The sequence below is a fragment of the Hyaena hyaena genome, unplaced genomic scaffold (assembly GCF_003009895.1).
Source record: "Hyaena hyaena isolate Hyena2069 unplaced genomic scaffold, ASM300989v1 scaffold_1256, whole genome shotgun sequence".
Classification (NCBI taxonomy): domain Eukaryota; kingdom Metazoa; phylum Chordata; class Mammalia; order Carnivora; family Hyaenidae; genus Hyaena; species Hyaena hyaena.
The window spans coordinates 369,456-386,095 of record NW_024081878.1 but is presented as its reverse complement, the minus strand read 5'-3'; the positions used below and the strand labels follow the sequence as shown (position 1 = coordinate 386,095).

Below are 16,640 nucleotides of genomic sequence, written 5' to 3'. Positions count from 1 at the left end.
TTACTCACCAAAAGTACATGTTAAGTAAACTTTTTAAAGTAAATGAGTAACATTTTGTAACTGAGCAAGTGCTGACAGAATTTCAAAGCCTTAGCAAACTCTAAGGCTTTATCTAGATAGTTAAGGAATGCTTTCCAAAGGAAATTAGCAATGTATTATTGTAGAGAAACAGCATATGGTCCTCAGTTTCTTGATTCGATGAGACATTAAGATAAGGAGAATAGAAGAAGTTGCTGTTTGGGATGAAATAGAGTTGGGGTCAGTGAATTCAGGTTTGGATGTCTGGAGTTTTAGTTTTCTGTCAAGTGTCCATTAGTATATGTTTAGAAGGGATCTCAGTACTCATTGCTAGGGAGCACATGTGGGGCATAATTTTAGCTTCTGGAGAGTGTAAGGTCATGTAGATGTAGTGTTAAAGTAAGAACATTAGAGAACTGAGCATAGAATTACTAGCATGTAAGGCACGGATCTATTAAGAGATCCCTGCATATGAAGGAACAATCAGAAAGATTGTCAGAAAACAAAGAACAATGTCATGGAATCCTCAAAGGATTGAGCTTTAGGGAAGAGTGTATCTAACAATGTAATATGGCACACAAGGTCAAGAAAGGCCCCTAAACATTTATTACTATTGTGGTAATGATGGTGGGTGGTGATCGTGATGCACCATGACCATTATTTACAGGTGCCTCAGTATAGAAAACAGAATTCCTTGTTAGATGTTAAGAGACCTACATTGTAATTCTAGGACATTCGTTTCCTAATCCTACCACAAAACCTTTGTGAGCCATAGTTTTCTCATTTATAAGACGAGATCATGATACCTGTACTCCTACTTTAGAAAGTCGCATGAGGGGCACCTGCCTAGACCAGTCGATAGAGCATGTGATTCTTGATCTTGGGATTCTAACTTCAAGCCCCGCATTGGGTGTAGGGATTCCCTAAAAAAAAAAAAAATAATAAAATATTTTTTAAAAATTGCATGAGGATCAATAAGGTAAAGTACATGAACACTTTGGAAAGTCTAAAATATTATCTGTGTGTTTGTTAAGAGTATGGTAAACAACACTGTGATACTAAATTTTATTTCTAAAAGTTTATTATAATTCAGTATAACAATAGAAATAGAAAAGTGGTTTCCACTTTCTGTAATTTGCTGCATTGTCAGTAAAATGGCATGGAATTTCTGGCACTTTCCTAGTCAGTCCTTCAGTAGTAATTATATCTGTGTTTTTCTCATTTATGGAGACTAATTGTGGGAGGATGTCAACAGGCTGCTAGTTCAATTAAGTATCATTTCTTCAGTACAAGTAACGCAGAAGAAAATAGAGTAGGAATGAGTCCGTGGACATATTTGGGTTTTCCTAAAAAATGGATTACTTTCAAGCAGCTATTATCCAGTTTGGTTTCTACTCAGTTGTAGAACTAAATTTTACTAAAATTCATTTTAAGGGAATGTCATACAGGGAACACAATATGTCAGAAATTTCTGCTCCCTTCCAGTAAAAAGAATATACATGTTCTTATGGTTATTTGTCTTCCTCAGTCTTATTTCGCTTAGCATAATACCCTCAAAGTCCTTCAAAAAATTTTTTTTAAAAACCTCAAATAAATAAACAAAAGCATACCTATAAATACAGAGAACTGCTGTTTGCCTGAAGGGAGGGGAAAGGTGGGGGGATTGAGCAAAATGGGGGAAGGGGAGAGGGAGGTACAGGCTTCCAGTTACAGAACGAACAGTCTTGGGAATAAAAGGCACAGCATAGGGGATATCGTCAGTGATACTGTGATAGTGTTGTAATGGGACAAATGGTGGTGAACACAGTATGAACTTGTCAAATCACTAAGTTGTATGCCTGACTAATGTAACACTGTGTGTCAGCTATGCAAAAAAACAAAAAAGGGGGAATATACATGATTCTATATAATCAGTGTCAAAGGAAAATTCACCTAATTTTTAATTTGCAAGAAGTTTTTAACTGTTAGGCAGCAAATATTGCCAAGTATTACTTGGTCATGGCATATTTTCAAGAGGGTATCTCTCCTGGAAACTGCCCATCTGCCTCCTTTACAATTCACGGCAGAGGTGGAATAACAAGGAATTTTTCAGCCCTGAAGAATAATGTATGACTCTGAAGAATAATGTATGGCCCTGAAGAAATAATCTTTACCAGCAAAAGAGGGGAAACACATAGAGACTGTGTTTTTATTTTTCCTTGAATGACTGTGTATTTTAAATTGCACTGCTCCCTTATTTTTGGAAAGTGTTTCCCGTGTGTCCTTTATTTTGGAGCTTCACAGAGCACGTTCAGGCAGTGAGAAACACAGTTTTGTCAGAATCACGGTCCTTGCCACTGTCTTCGCTCGGTGCGCACTCCCAGCCACTTGGGGAGTGACAGCTCAGGTCCTCCACCCCGGACTCTTGATCACTGTTGGCCGACAGATCCCAATCTGTGCTTTTAAAATTGTCTTGGGTTAGAATGAGAGCAGAGTCTTCGTCACCTTGTGAAGGACTCCTGGACGGAAATGATTTCATGTTTTCACTGTAATCCTGGGGCCTGTTGGCTGTGCTGTTGTCTGAGGTAGAAAACCCTGAGTGTTTGCTGGGTTCATTTTGCTTACCGTGAAAAATAATGGGCTTTTTGTCCCCCATATTCTTTTGTTTTGCTCAGAATATACATAAGAAATATAAAAGATAAAAATCCATTTTAGTTACTGTGCATTTACTCTGTGCCAGATGCTGGGTTTGATGCTTTTCCATTCACCAGCTCATTTATTCTGCCTACTTAGTCTAGAACTTAACCAGATCTTCTACACATGGAGAAGTGAGGACGTGGAGACATTACATAACTCCTCCAGGGTCACTGGCTTACAAGTGACAGAGCAGGCATTTGAATAAAGATGTCTCCAAATCCAGTCCATAGATTCTGTCCTAACCCACCCACTAGACTGAAATCAAGGATAAATCAGATTTTAGTTTTTTAAACTCTTAATAAACTCAGTCTATAAATCATCAGGCCTTTGGAAGCGTACAGAGAAAAATACATACTGCTTGCTCCATGCCAGGCACTGTTCTAAGCACTTCACATACCAAATGCATAGGGTATTATATGTATTCCCATTTTGCAGGTGAAGAAACTGAGATTCATAGATGACTGCCTGAGAGTGAGTGGATGTGGTAGTCTTTTTTTTTTTTTTTTAACGTTTGTTTATTTTTGAGATGGTGGAGGGGCAGAGAGGAGGAAGAAACAGAATATGAAGCAGGCTCCAGGCTCTGAGCTGTTAGCACAGAGCCCAAATGGTGTTTGAACTGGGGAACGGTGAGATCATGACCTGAGCCTAAGTTGGATGCTTAACCAACTGAGCCACGCAGACACCCCTGTGGATATGGTTGTTATTTAAAATTTTTTTTAAATATTTTGTTTATTTTTGAGAGAGAGAGAGAAACAGCGTGAGCTGAGCGTGAGCTGAAGTCGGACGCTCAACCGACTGAGTCACCCAGGCACCCCCATATGGTTGTTTTTTAAACCCAGCTTCACAGTGTGCCCTTAGCCACTGTGCTGTGTCAGCTCTCATGTAGGTTGGGAAGAAAAATCCAAAGCACACATTGTTTAAAAAGCATATATGAAATTATCGTACCTAAGAGCTAAATTATTAAGCACATATGATTTATGCATCTGAGAACTAAATTTTATCTTAGAGTTTAGGGATATAAATAACAAGTGTGGACTAGAATAGTTAGAAAAATCTTTGTGGATAAGTACAGAACTGGGTACAGAAGTGGGATAGAATTTGCATAGAAGCAAAGAGAGTGGAATTTTCTCTCAAGTTTTTTCAGGTGATCAACTTGAGACATGCCATAGAGATGAGGATTGGTTTTCCAAACAGTATATTTTGAGCAACTGAATTGTAAACATATTTTTATTTAATATTTTATAGAGATGGGTAGGAGAAATTTAGTTTGATTAGCCCTTTAAATGTCAGGAAAAGGTTAGCCATTTTTGTTTGTTTGTTTGTTTGTTTTTGAGAGTGTACTGTGTGAGCCGGGGAGGGGCAGAGGGAGAGTGTGGGGAAGAGGGAGAATCTTAAACAGGCTCCATGCCCAGCAGGAAGCCTGACATGGGTCTTAATCTCAGGATGGTGAGATCATGACCTGAGCCAAAGTCAAGAGTCCGATGCTTAACTGACTGGGCCACCCAGGTGCCTCAGAGTTTAGACTTTTAATGATAGAAAAGTAAGGCATTAAACAGTAGAAAAACAAGGTTTTAAACTAGGTGGAGGGTGGGGGGATTAATGTGTTAAAATAGCATTTGCATAACACATATCTGGAATTATTTCCTGGAGCCATTAGAACAAAGGGCACGGAGTTATAAAATCTTGGAATCCCCAGGAAGTAGGTAGAAAAGGCAGGGGTTAGAGTGATGGCATTGGGAATAAAATAGAATTGAACCCTAGAGAGAAATTCTCAAAGAACAATGGCTGACTTGCTAGCTGACTGGACATGAAGGATAAAGGAGGAGTATATAATTTAGAAGTACCATTCCTGGATTTATGTTTCTCCCTCGCTCTCTCTCTGCCCCTGCATCTTCTTCTCCTTCCTAGGATCCATCCACCTCCTCTATGATGAGTTCTTTCATTGGGATTAGGGACCACTAGTTAGGAATTGTTCATTTGTATAAGAACTTGTGGTTTTCAAATGCTTTGGAAAAACTTTTTTTATTATCATCAGTTTCATCGTCCCAATAATATGATAGTCTGTTTAAATAAATTTGGCCATTCTGTTTTGTTTCATACGTGTGACTTTTAAGGGCCTTTCTAATTAATAACAAAATTATAGCACAACTAAGAATACTGACTTTTTTTTCCCTTACCCCAGTGTTAATTTGAAAGACGGTTGATTAACTTAATTGTTTCTTCCATGTCCTAGTAATCAACAAGAAGGGGAGAGGCATTTATGATTCTCTAGATGTAACAGAATGCTGGAGTTTTGTTAGAATGAAAGACAAAGGTAGTAAAGGAAATTGTAACCATTAGGGTACATCCCAGAATCTTTCTCTGAAGGAATTAAGTGCTTAGGGGAGTGCATTAAATCTTCACATTTGTTATATTTGCAAATACATTAGATGATTTTCCCAAATCTTTTAGTTCATTAACCATTTCCTTTAGTCAGCTTTTTTCAATTTAAAGCAGATGTACATGGCGTGTCCTATGTTTTTCTTTCCTATTTACTTTTTTTTTTTTTTTTTTTTTTAGTATTCCGTGCTTATTAACTTACACCATGGGTAAGATTGATATCATGGATATCAATCATTTGACATATGAAACCATTGTTTTTTATTGGATCAGAAGGATTCAGTGTGTTTTGAATAGCTATAGGAAGGGTTGTATCCATAAAGACTGCTTATATGGCATTAGAAATACTAGTGCTCTGAAGTTTGGAGCTTAAAAAAAAAAAAAAAATGACTGTCATCTAAAAAATCACTGTTCTGTGAAGGACTATGGAGATAGCAAGATCTCATGGAATTGTGAAGCCAAACCATGGCAGGGAGACAGGAGTACTGGCCGGAATCTCAAGAATTATGAAGCAGAAAGCCCACTGCAAAAATCTGAAAAGCAGAAATTTGAACTCCAGCTCAGAAGAGACATGCAGAAGAATAAAACTTACATTTCTGACAAACTAGAGTTGAATTCAAACCTGGACAGGGTCTGAACAGGAGGTACAGTTGGACATAGCTGGCATGAACTTTGTGCTGAGTGAGACTCCCCTGAAGCAGAGGATCCTGGTAAGCTTTCTACCTGGGGTGAAGAGGGGCCAGTGAAAACATGAGAGTGAAGTATGCCACAGTTGAGGGACCAAGCAGTACTGGAAAGGTTTGGAAAAGTGAAGGATTGGAAGCCATTTAGTTCATAACCTTAGTTTCATGATGTGCTGAGTCACACACAGTGTCCCCTAGAGCATGTAGCTTCATTTTGCCCTTTACATAAGTGGGTAATTTTTCTGTTTTAACATTTTGAGAGCAGACAGAATTTAGTTGTGAGAGCTTTTAAAAATTCTTTAAAGTCCTTGATAATTGCAAACTTCATATTTCAAAGGTCTTTTCACTCTTTCCTCCTTCTTCACATTTATTTGTCTCTAAGCCCTCCTCCTGAGTCCCTTAAAGTATGCTGCAAGATATAGCTAATATACTCAATTATGTAAACGTTAAGATAAATTTTAACAAGTATGAGCCCAACCACGGCAACAGTATTTTTTCCCTAAGCTTGTTTTCTCTTTGACCTACAAATGGTTTGCTTAGGCAGTAGACATATGATTACTGGTAAAATTTGAAAGGATTATTCATTTGGACAAAAATGTAAATGAAAAAGTACAGTTAGAATGCATAAATGGAGGGGCACCTGGGTAGCTCAGTCAGTTGAGCGTGTATGACTCTTGATTTCGGCTCAGGTCATGGTCCTAGAGTCATGTAATCAAGCCCTATGTTGGGTTTCACATTGAGTGTGGATCCTGATTAAGATTCTTTTTTTCTCCCTCAAAAAACAAACAAAAAAAAAAAAACTGTAAAATGGAATTTCTTTGGTTTAAGCAAAATATAGTATCAATATATTGCATCTTGATTATAGTTTAAACTTTAAGAAGAATTGCCTGTTTCTAAACTAATGATATTACTACCATTCTCAACTTTCCTGTTCTAAATCATCTGAATCACTAAGCCTACTGAACGTTTTTTGAATTGCTCACTTCTGTTCGTAGACACAGCTTTATTTCTTAGCCCATATTTAACTCATTTGTCTTCAAGGCTGTATATTCCTAGAACCAAGTGCATACTAGACCCTTAATACTTCCTGAAGAAATGAAGTGCTTTGATGTAATATGAATTTCACTGATATTTGTTTTATATGTTTGTTTTTCTTGACCTTCCAGTTGTATTATAATAGATCTTCTTTCAAATCTTTTAATTGGAAAAGTTCTATCATTTGAAATATTTTTCTATGGAATTGAATATTAAGCGATTGTATGAAAAGAGAAAATTTATCAGTGTTGTTCAGAAATTAAAGTCTCAAACTACCAAAAAAGAACCTGTTTTACTATGATAGTATGATTCAGAGAATGTTCTATGTGGCCAGTAAATGTATCATGAAAACTCTTGGGGTTTGTGAATTACATTTGTTTGCAGAATCAGTGATGTAATTACTCTTGGGGATTTCTGCTTCCAGATATTCATGCCATGCTCATATTTGGGTATAATTACAAGGACCTATTTCTGGTATTTTAACTTCTATTTTCTTATGCTAATTATAGTCATGGGCCACTGTGTGGTCTTTGCTCTTTAAGTACAGGCTTTCTTTAAACCAAGGAATTGTTAGATTTAACACTAAGATTTCTTTTTTCTAAAACTATTCAACTTATTTTGTAAATTTTAGATACCACGCATGATTATTTAAAAATTGTATCACCTGACTAGCAGAAAATTGCTAACAGTCCTAGTCTGATACGGTGTCCCAGCCTACATCTTTTTGTGGGTCTTTTCTAATACAAGGCCCACAGTAATCTGCAGAATATGTGTTGTTACTCTTTATTTTCCAGGAAAAGCAGAAGTTGACAGCTTAATGACCATGTCATGGCTGTTTGGCTTAAGGTTCTTTCTTTTCCCCCCCTACTGCTCTTCAGTTCTCAAGTAGGCAGTTGAATATCATCTAAAATTCAAGGAGAAAGTCTTAGACTGGAGGTGTATTAATAAATTTACACATGATATGTTTATCCAAATACAAGTTTGGTATTCTTACCAAAAGTATTTTTATAAAATTAGTTGAAATGATTTTTAAATGTGGGACTCTGGCTGTACTACACATGAAATAGAGTTGTTGATAAATGTTCTGCCTTAGCAATTCTGTCTTCCCCCTCCCCCCCTTACTTGGTTCATAAGTACAGAATTTTCTTTAGTGCCCTGAGAATTCTTAGGTTCCTGAATCAGAATCCTGGAAGAGGCTTCCATTTTAAACTGTGTATTTGCATTGATTTTTCAAGACCTGTTCAGAAGAAACACAATGCAAGCCAATTATGTAATTTTAAATTATCTAGTAGCCACATTAAAAGATATAATGAAACAGGTGAAATTAATTTTTACTAATATAGTTTATTTAAACTCACATTATCTAAAATTATCATTTTATCATGTCATCAATATTACAAAATTATGATATTTTTACCTTTTTCTGTACTAAGTCTTTGAAATATGGCCTATATTTTATAGTTATAGCACATCTCAGTTGAGATTAGCCACATTTCAATGCTCATTAGCCAATAGCCAATTGAACAGCATAGGCAGGCCTGTATATTATAAATAGATATAAATATCCTGAAACATGGTATTCTCTGAAATCAACCATAGGCTTCTTAATGGTAAGAAACAAGTTATTATTTTGTATTATCAAAACTGAAAATAGAGAATGTTTTGTATTATACTCCAAATAAATGAAAATGTACCTAACTTACAAAAGTAATGTACTTTACAGAGAGGAGGGCCCTGGAAAGTATCAAAGAAGGAGTCTTGAAAATTAAAGAAGAACCATCTAAAATACTGTCTGGAAATAAGTTTCAAGACCGGTATATTGTTTTACGAGATGGGTATCTCTTTCTCTACAAGGATTCGAAGGTACTTGTATATTTAGTATTTGAACCCATGTGTGTTTTTATGTGGGTATTAGCATTCTCATTTTATGCCTCTCTCAGTCCTCTCTTGGCAGTGAAGACGTGTAGTAAACAGAACACATGGTAAACTGACAATTTCCTGCAGCCTCTGGAATATGAAATTAATACACTAACACCCTGAAGAACTTCATATGACCTTTCTGAGCACTTCTCATTTTTTAGTGCAGAGAAGTCCTGAATATATATGTGTGTGTGTGTGTGTGTGTGTGTATATATATGTATATGTATATATATGTGTGTGTATATATATGCTGTATATATGTGTGTATATATATATATATAGCATGCTCATCAAAGACATCACTAAGAATATTAATAGGCAACTCCCAAGAAAAATATATTCATAGTACATACATCTGAGAAAGGACTCATTTCCAGAATGTATAGAACTCCAAATCAACAATAAAAAGACAACCGAATAAAAATTGTGGTGAAGTGTTGAATAGATAGTGCGTGAAAGACCATGTAGTAATGGTCAATAAACCATTGAACTAAAAGTGCTCAACATAATAGCCACTATGGGCATGCAAATGAAAACCACACAACCCTGTTTTCACCCATTGGTATGACTAAGGATGTCGATCAGCTAAAATCCTCATAAACTGCTAGTTCACTGTGTAAAACTGGAAGTTTTAAAAACTATTCATACATCTACCCCATTATCCAGCCACTCATTTTCTAGGTATTATGTTCACAGAAGCACTTGCTCAAGAATGTTCATAAGCAGTTTTACTCCTAAAATCCAAAAACTGGAAATATTCCAAATGTTTCATCATCAGTAAAAAAATGATATATTTAACCAATAGAATATTATTCAGCAGTAAAAATGAATGAATAGTAATGAATGTAACAACATGGATGAATCTTTGAATCCTTGTTTAGCAAAAGCAGCTTTATACAAAGTAGTACTATAGGAGTCTGTGCACAAGAAGTCTAAGAACAGGTAAAACCATTCATGATGATAGAAGTCAGAAAGTGTCTGCCTGAGGTGTGGAGAAAGGTTGTTGCAGAAACAAGATGATGGAGTCAGTAGAAATCTTTCTAAGGTTATAGAAATAAATATTCTCTATCCAGTTTGGAGTGGTGGTTACAGGGATGTATATAGTAACATCTCTACTGCCTCAAGATTCAAATAACACCTTGCAATTCTTTTAAATGTAGAATGACAGCAGTATCTAAAGGCACTTTTTTATATTGAATTATAAAATTCCCTTGGGTAAACTTGCTTGCATGCTTTATGAGTGTGGTGATTCACTGTGATGTGTTATAGAGATGTATAAAGATAGACCAGACTAGTAACATCTGTTAATAGTTATGAAGAAAGGATTCTTAGGCAGCTTTCCAGAGCTCTTTGACATTATTTTATTATGGCTTCTGTTGAGCTCCCCACATGCTTTGACCGCTTTCCCTGTGTGTTCCTCCAGCAGAGAGACCTCCATGTGGGCATAAATAAATCTGAGTAGCATTCCTCCTTTGATTAGGACAGTGGACTGTACAGGCAGGGGGGCTGCCTTCACCTCTCTGTTCAGAGAGCTGTAATATATACTGTACTTGAACTCTTCTGCCTTATTATTCCATCTCATAGACCCAGCAGGGAATCTGTATGGGTATCAGATGGTTATTATATATTACTATTCTTCACTTTTTCTAGTAGGGGAAGAATGGAGTTTGCAGAAGTAAGGCACAGAAGAATTTGGGGTTATGCGAACTGAAGACATCAGGTTTTAAGGTTCATGCACTTTAGATTTGTGTTTGTGAAAGTAATTTCAGAACTTCACAGCTGATTATTCTAGCAATCTAGAACTGATTCTGATTAAATTTTCTTTGTTTTTTTTTCAATGGGTCACCCACTTTGATCTTCATTGGACGGACTCCCTTAATCCTTGCCCTTCTGTGACATAACATGTTCGTTAAGCATCACTTTCATAGTTGGTTATCTGCTTAGGGTATTTAAAAATGAACCTGAACATCTCAGTCCCATTCAGGAACCAGCGGTTCCATTGTGTAGCAATGGAACGCTGCTAGAAACGACTGGTCGTCATTAATAACTAACAGCAGTGCAGTCATAATAGCAGTAACTAACGTTCAGGTGGTTCCTTTATAAAAAGCAGAGTTCTGTACATTTCAGTTGGATTATCTAATTTTATCTTTATAATCCTATGAAATTACCATTGTAATTATTCCCACTTTACACATAAAGAAATGGAGCCTACTAAGGTATTACCTAACTTGCACAAGATCACATAACCAGTAAGCAACAGAGTCAGAATGCATTCCCAAGTGTCTAACTCCAAAGCCTCTGTGTAAGGGGACTTACCAAACAAATAAAAATTTTGCATTATTTTAGCTTGGTAGTTTTGCTGACAGAGTTTTATTTAAAGAGGGTAAGTCTTTTTCATTTTAGCAGTACCAAATATTCCTAAATACGACAGTCAGTACAATTCAGTTTTTTATAGTGTTTTCCCCCAAGCTGATATAAATTTAAAAATCTGCCACAGGAAGCTTGTTCATGGACAAGTGACTTTTTTTTTTTCAGACAGATTGATTTTGTGAGATAAAGAATCTCATATTGTTTCACAGAATATGTTTTAAGAATTTATATCTTTTTGAAAGGATCAACCTTCTCAGTCTAAGATAATTCATATAAATTGGTAGATAGTGACAGTATTGAGTTTGTCTAAAAGAGTGAGGGGGGTGTGACATAATTTTGAAATATTTCTCATTTTCCAGGCTTTTATAATAGACAAAAATTGTGTCTATTCATGTTGTACATGATGATGTTTTGATACAGTGATTACTGTAATCAAGCTAATTAACATATCCATTACCTCACAGTTATCTGCTGGCTGTGTGTGTGTGTGTGTGTGTGTGGTGAGAACATTTAAGATGTACTCTTAGCAAATTTCAAGTAACATGGTACAGGATTACTAACTATAGTCACCATGCTATATATTAGATCTCCAAAACATTCATTCTTCACAGCTGAAACTTTATACCCTTTGACCTGTCTCTGCATTTCCCCCAGCCCCTGGCGACAGCCATTCTACTTTATGCTATGATTGTGACTTTTTTAGATTCTACATTTAGTGAGATACACTATTTGTCAGGAAGACACTGAACTTTAAAGACACTGAACACATTTTGCTTTTATAACAATGACCTCAGATTATGGAATTATAATTACTGTGCTTAAAAGATGTGTTTGTACATCTGTTAGAATAAATTAATACAACTGATACTTTTAATTTGCACATTCAGGCAAGCAGAGGAGACTCAACTTATGATTTTCCTTAAACTATTATTATTTTCAACACATGATTTTGTGTGGCTGGTTATTTTTTCACATTGCTGATCTGTCCTTTTTAATATTGATGGTTGAGTCATTGTCAATGTTAACATTTCAAATTGTTTTGCAGTAAATAAGCAGTAGTGCATATCTAACTTATTTGAATAAACATTTGGCTCTGGTTTTGACAGTTTTGCCATTAATATGTGTATGCTTGTAAATACTTAGAAAATGATTTACTGAGAAGGAAGTAGAAATTACAAATTGAAAAGTGTATTTAAAAAGAGTATGTGTTAATTAGAGATAATTTATGAATGCTCATTAACAACAAATTAGGGTAATACACAGGGGAAGATATATTTTGTTTTGAGAGTTTTCTCTGCACAGAAAATGTTAATTAAAATGTTTTCAGACTTGATTTACATAAAAGGTGAGAAGTTTCAAAGAATATTACCATTACACTGTTAATGGTGTGAAAAAAAGCAAGTGGATTAGTGGGGGGGGTCATTAAAAGTTTCATGCACTAATAAGCAAACTCCTTTTAGTGCAAGAATAATTTTTTTAAGCACACTAATTTAATTGGCTTAGTTAAAAACTTTCTTTTGAATTATAGTGCCTGAAGTAACACGTTAGAGACTTCCTTACAGTCCAGTATATTGAAGTTTTTGAAGAATTCTCCATAAAATACACATACCAAAAAAGAGAATTGTAATAAACCAACAGTAATCTTGCCAAATGAGATTTCTTTTTATAGAACTTTCCATTAGTATTCTTACATATACACTTTATATTTAAAGATTGAAACTAAAAATGCTTCTTTCCACCATTGCTGATTTCCACACAAATTCTGTCATTAGTGGTATAAAGTAATGAGCTTGCATGTCAGGAGTGGCTTGAGAATCAGTTGTATGACTTCAGACTCTCTACTGCCAAAAATACTTCAAACTGTAGGCAGTCCTGGGCCTACTGATGTCCTGTATAAACCAAGACTACCTGCTTCAGCAGATGGTAATAGCAAACATTGATCTCAGCTGTGCAACTCCTGTCTTCCCCATACTGCTGGCATTGCTGCCTCTCACCCCACCTGTTTGCCTCCGTTGGGACTGAGTCCAAGGGAACAGGAGTCTCTCAGCCATGAGGAGGGACATTCACTCAGTTGCAATCCCATGTAATCTCTGACAGAGGTAGCCAGGAGGTTCCACAACTATATACATTCCTAAATTCTCTTTGCTTTGATTCTTTCCTACATGAAACATTTAATGCTTTAGAAAGCTACCTCACTGTTCTCCATTAGACTTCAGTGTTACGCCTTAATGTTCAGTGAAGTGGCACACTACAAAATCAATACCCCAAGACCAGTCCTCAGTCAGATCTAAAAGACAAAATACATAAACTACCAGAAAATGACCTTAACAAGAAGTCGAGTGTTTATGAAGGAAACTACAGAACTTCACTGATAGAAATAAAATGTATATAAAGTCTAATATTTATAGGCTTAATGTAATTGTTTTCAAAATCCCAAAGGAATTATTTTTAGAACTTGACAAAAATGATACAATAATCACCTCAAAGTATAAATATATAAGAATACTTGTAAACATTTTGTTGTATAAAGAACTGTCATCATCTGCAATAAAACTAAAATGGCTTAGATGAAAAGATCCCAGCATAAAAAAGATAGCAAGATAGCAGTGGTAACATAAAGTTAGGTAAAAGGCTTAATTGTGTATTAAGATTTATTTTTTATAAGTATGCCATCATAAATGCATGTCTAAAGAAAGGTTTGTTTAATGGGCTGGGTTAATTGTTAAAATTTTTAACTTAAATTTTTATACTGTATATAAAAGATATATTCTAGATTGACAAAAGAATTAACTTTAAAAATAGCAACCATTCAGATTGCATGGCCATGCAATTTAGTATTTGTCAGCTTTTAAGTTGAAGAGGCATAGTTAAGAAAGTTCAAAAGAAAAAAACTGTATACTTCAGTAAAAGTATAAAAATAACAATAAACAGCAAAATTATTGAAAACAATTTCTGTAGAATATCTCATTTTAAAAGATAAGGCAGCTTTTCTTTTATATATAGAGAACTAATTCAAACAAATACGTAAAGATAAATTGTTGACCAAATCAAAAGTGAAAATTGCTAATGAAGGTACTTAGGAGTGTATATTTAATTAGCCTATCAGTTTAGCCAAAATCTTACTCATGTTCCTCGCCTTTGACCCAGTGATTTCATTTCTAGAAATCTAGCCAGAAGGGGAAAAAATATCCAAAAATACACATTTTTAAAATTATCTACCATGATGATAATAGCAAACATTGATCATACTGACTAGGAGTAAACTCATCATGTAAATCCCAGGCCTTCTCACTGCCAGAGACCACTAGTCACCCAAGCATTATTCCTGATACATTCTTGCTTGCTTTTCCTTTATGTTTACTCTGTATTCTCCTAACCTGTCATCTCTTTGGAAGGCAATTTTTAATTTTCTAAACATATTTTTCATTCTTTACTTTTCAAATTTGACTGCTTTCATGAAGATTTCATAGTAATATTTTAACTTGTATAGAACTTAGTACTAATTTCAGCTAAATGTACTTTGTATTAAACTTTAGCCAATATTTGCTAAATGGCTTCTTTGCACTGTCTTAGAATTCTTAGTTTGTATATATTGCTGTCTCTGAAGTAATATGTTCAAAGTTCATAATAATAGCAGCTGTAATTTATCACACAAATTTTTTGATGATTACCTGACTAAACACCTTATAGGCATTTGTCTCACTTAATTTATAGAATAATCCTTCACAGCAACCCCTTCCTTAGTCACTTAATCTTAATAATAACCCCGTGAGATACTCAGTATTTTTATTGTCCCTCTTTACAAACGAGTAAAGTAATGTGAGATCACAAACTAAGTAGCAAGCCAGATTTGCACCCAAGTTTCTATGATCCCAAGCCCCTTACTTTTACCTATGAATGCTATATGCAGTTTGAAATAAGATATTTCCTTCAGAATTTTTAGGATCTGGAAAAAGCATGTGTTAATAATTATATTCATGGCTGTTATCTTTTTGAAATCTATTTCAGGTTATCCAAGGATCAGTACTTGGATACTGGGTATGGTTTGATAGAAGTTTGGATGGTCTGTGTTCAGGATTTTTAAAAATATTAGTTACCAATAATAAGTATATCAGGATGTGTATGGAGACTAATTGAACCAAAGCAGATGTAAATTATTTTTAATAGTCTACCTTTATGAACTGTGAAAAATTACGTTAATATGGATACTTGAGATAGTTCAATATGTACCCATCAGGGTTCACAGTGTGCTTTCCATTATTCTTAAATCCAAAAAGTACAGAAAGTCATAATACATTTGGTGGCAAAACCTCACATGAAAGCAGTTGCCTTAGTTACATGAATAGAGGACGCTGCCCCAGGTAACACTGGTGAAATTACATCATCTATTGCATATTACTGTCTTTTTAAAATACCCCCCCCCAAAAAAAAGAAAAATGATCAGTTCTGATGTATATCTAGTCCCAGGTGTTTTGAATCAAAAATTGTTTTTGTGTATATGTATACACACTTCTTTAAGTGTACATGTATGACCCATATTTTCTATTTAAATTTATAACATTGTAATCAGAACAATCTTCATTGACTAAAAACTTGGTATTAACATCCATAGAACATTGGAGAAACTAAACAATCCTAAATCCAGGTATCAATACTCCAGGAAAATATTAAGATATTTCTAAAATCTATTTAATTACAAATTATTTTGTTTTCCTTACAGAGTAGTAAATATGAGAAAATGTTTTCTCTCGGTTCAATGAAGTTTTATCTTGGAGTGAAAAAGAAAATGAAGCCTCCAACAAGGTAAAGTTTGAAAGGGAAGGGTTTTTGAAGAGTAAAAGCTATAGGAATATTCGTCTTTTTAAGGATTTGAAGACCAGAGGGGTTTATCAACTTAACGTTTTATAAGTTAAGCTTTAAACAAAGTCTTTGAACTGTCACAGACATGGCAGGGGGCCTGTTGGCAGATGGAGGAAAATTATGTGGGCAGATAAAGAAGCCTGATGTTTCCACTGCAGTCAAACCCCTTGGTGATTGCATCTCTGCTGCATAAAGCAGGAAATCCCCAGAAGGCCCTGTCTACTGAAAAACACATGGGTTTTTCTCCACATTCTGTTCCTTGATCAGTCTCCCAACCTGAGGACATAAGGAATCTTCCAGGCAATTCTATACTCAGGAAAACAGCCTCTTGATGCCTGGCTATGTAGTTTGCCCTATTCATCTTGCTGAATTTGGTAGTAAACCCACAGCACATAGGTGGCCGAGAGGAAGTGGACTCCTCTTATACAGTGTCCTCCTTTTCAACATTTGAATCATGCCAGCATTTGGTTTATGCCAATATTTTCTATCACAGTTTAATTTGAATAGCTAATTAGGTTTGCAGGAATACTTTTCTTATGAAGCATTTTGATGAACCATTACATGCTTAGTTGGGGATTCTGTTATGAAGATTTTCTCTCTTTTGCCTACATGCTTAATTCTAAACCCAGAATATACACCTGTGTTACAGTTGACATTTAGTTTCCCACAGTTCAGTAGGACAGTGTATAAATCCTCTTA

The 16,640-nt window shown here is 35.2% G+C and overlaps 1 protein-coding gene across 1 annotated transcript in view; it reads left to right on the top strand.

Moving 5' to 3' along the window:
• The window catches only part of LOC120224774 (arf-GAP with Rho-GAP domain, ANK repeat and PH domain-containing protein 2), a gene marked incomplete at its 5' end in the record, with an annotated part of 120,794 nt that overhangs the window by 86,411 nt on the left and 17,743 nt on the right, over positions 1–16,640 (top strand). The window contains 2 exons of the mRNA XM_039223039.1: positions 8,515–8,654; positions 15,802–15,884. Of these exons, the coding sequence (XP_039078970.1) occupies positions 8,515–8,654; positions 15,802–15,884 (223 nt within the window). The remainder of the gene's footprint in view (positions 1–8,514; positions 8,655–15,801; positions 15,885–16,640) is intronic.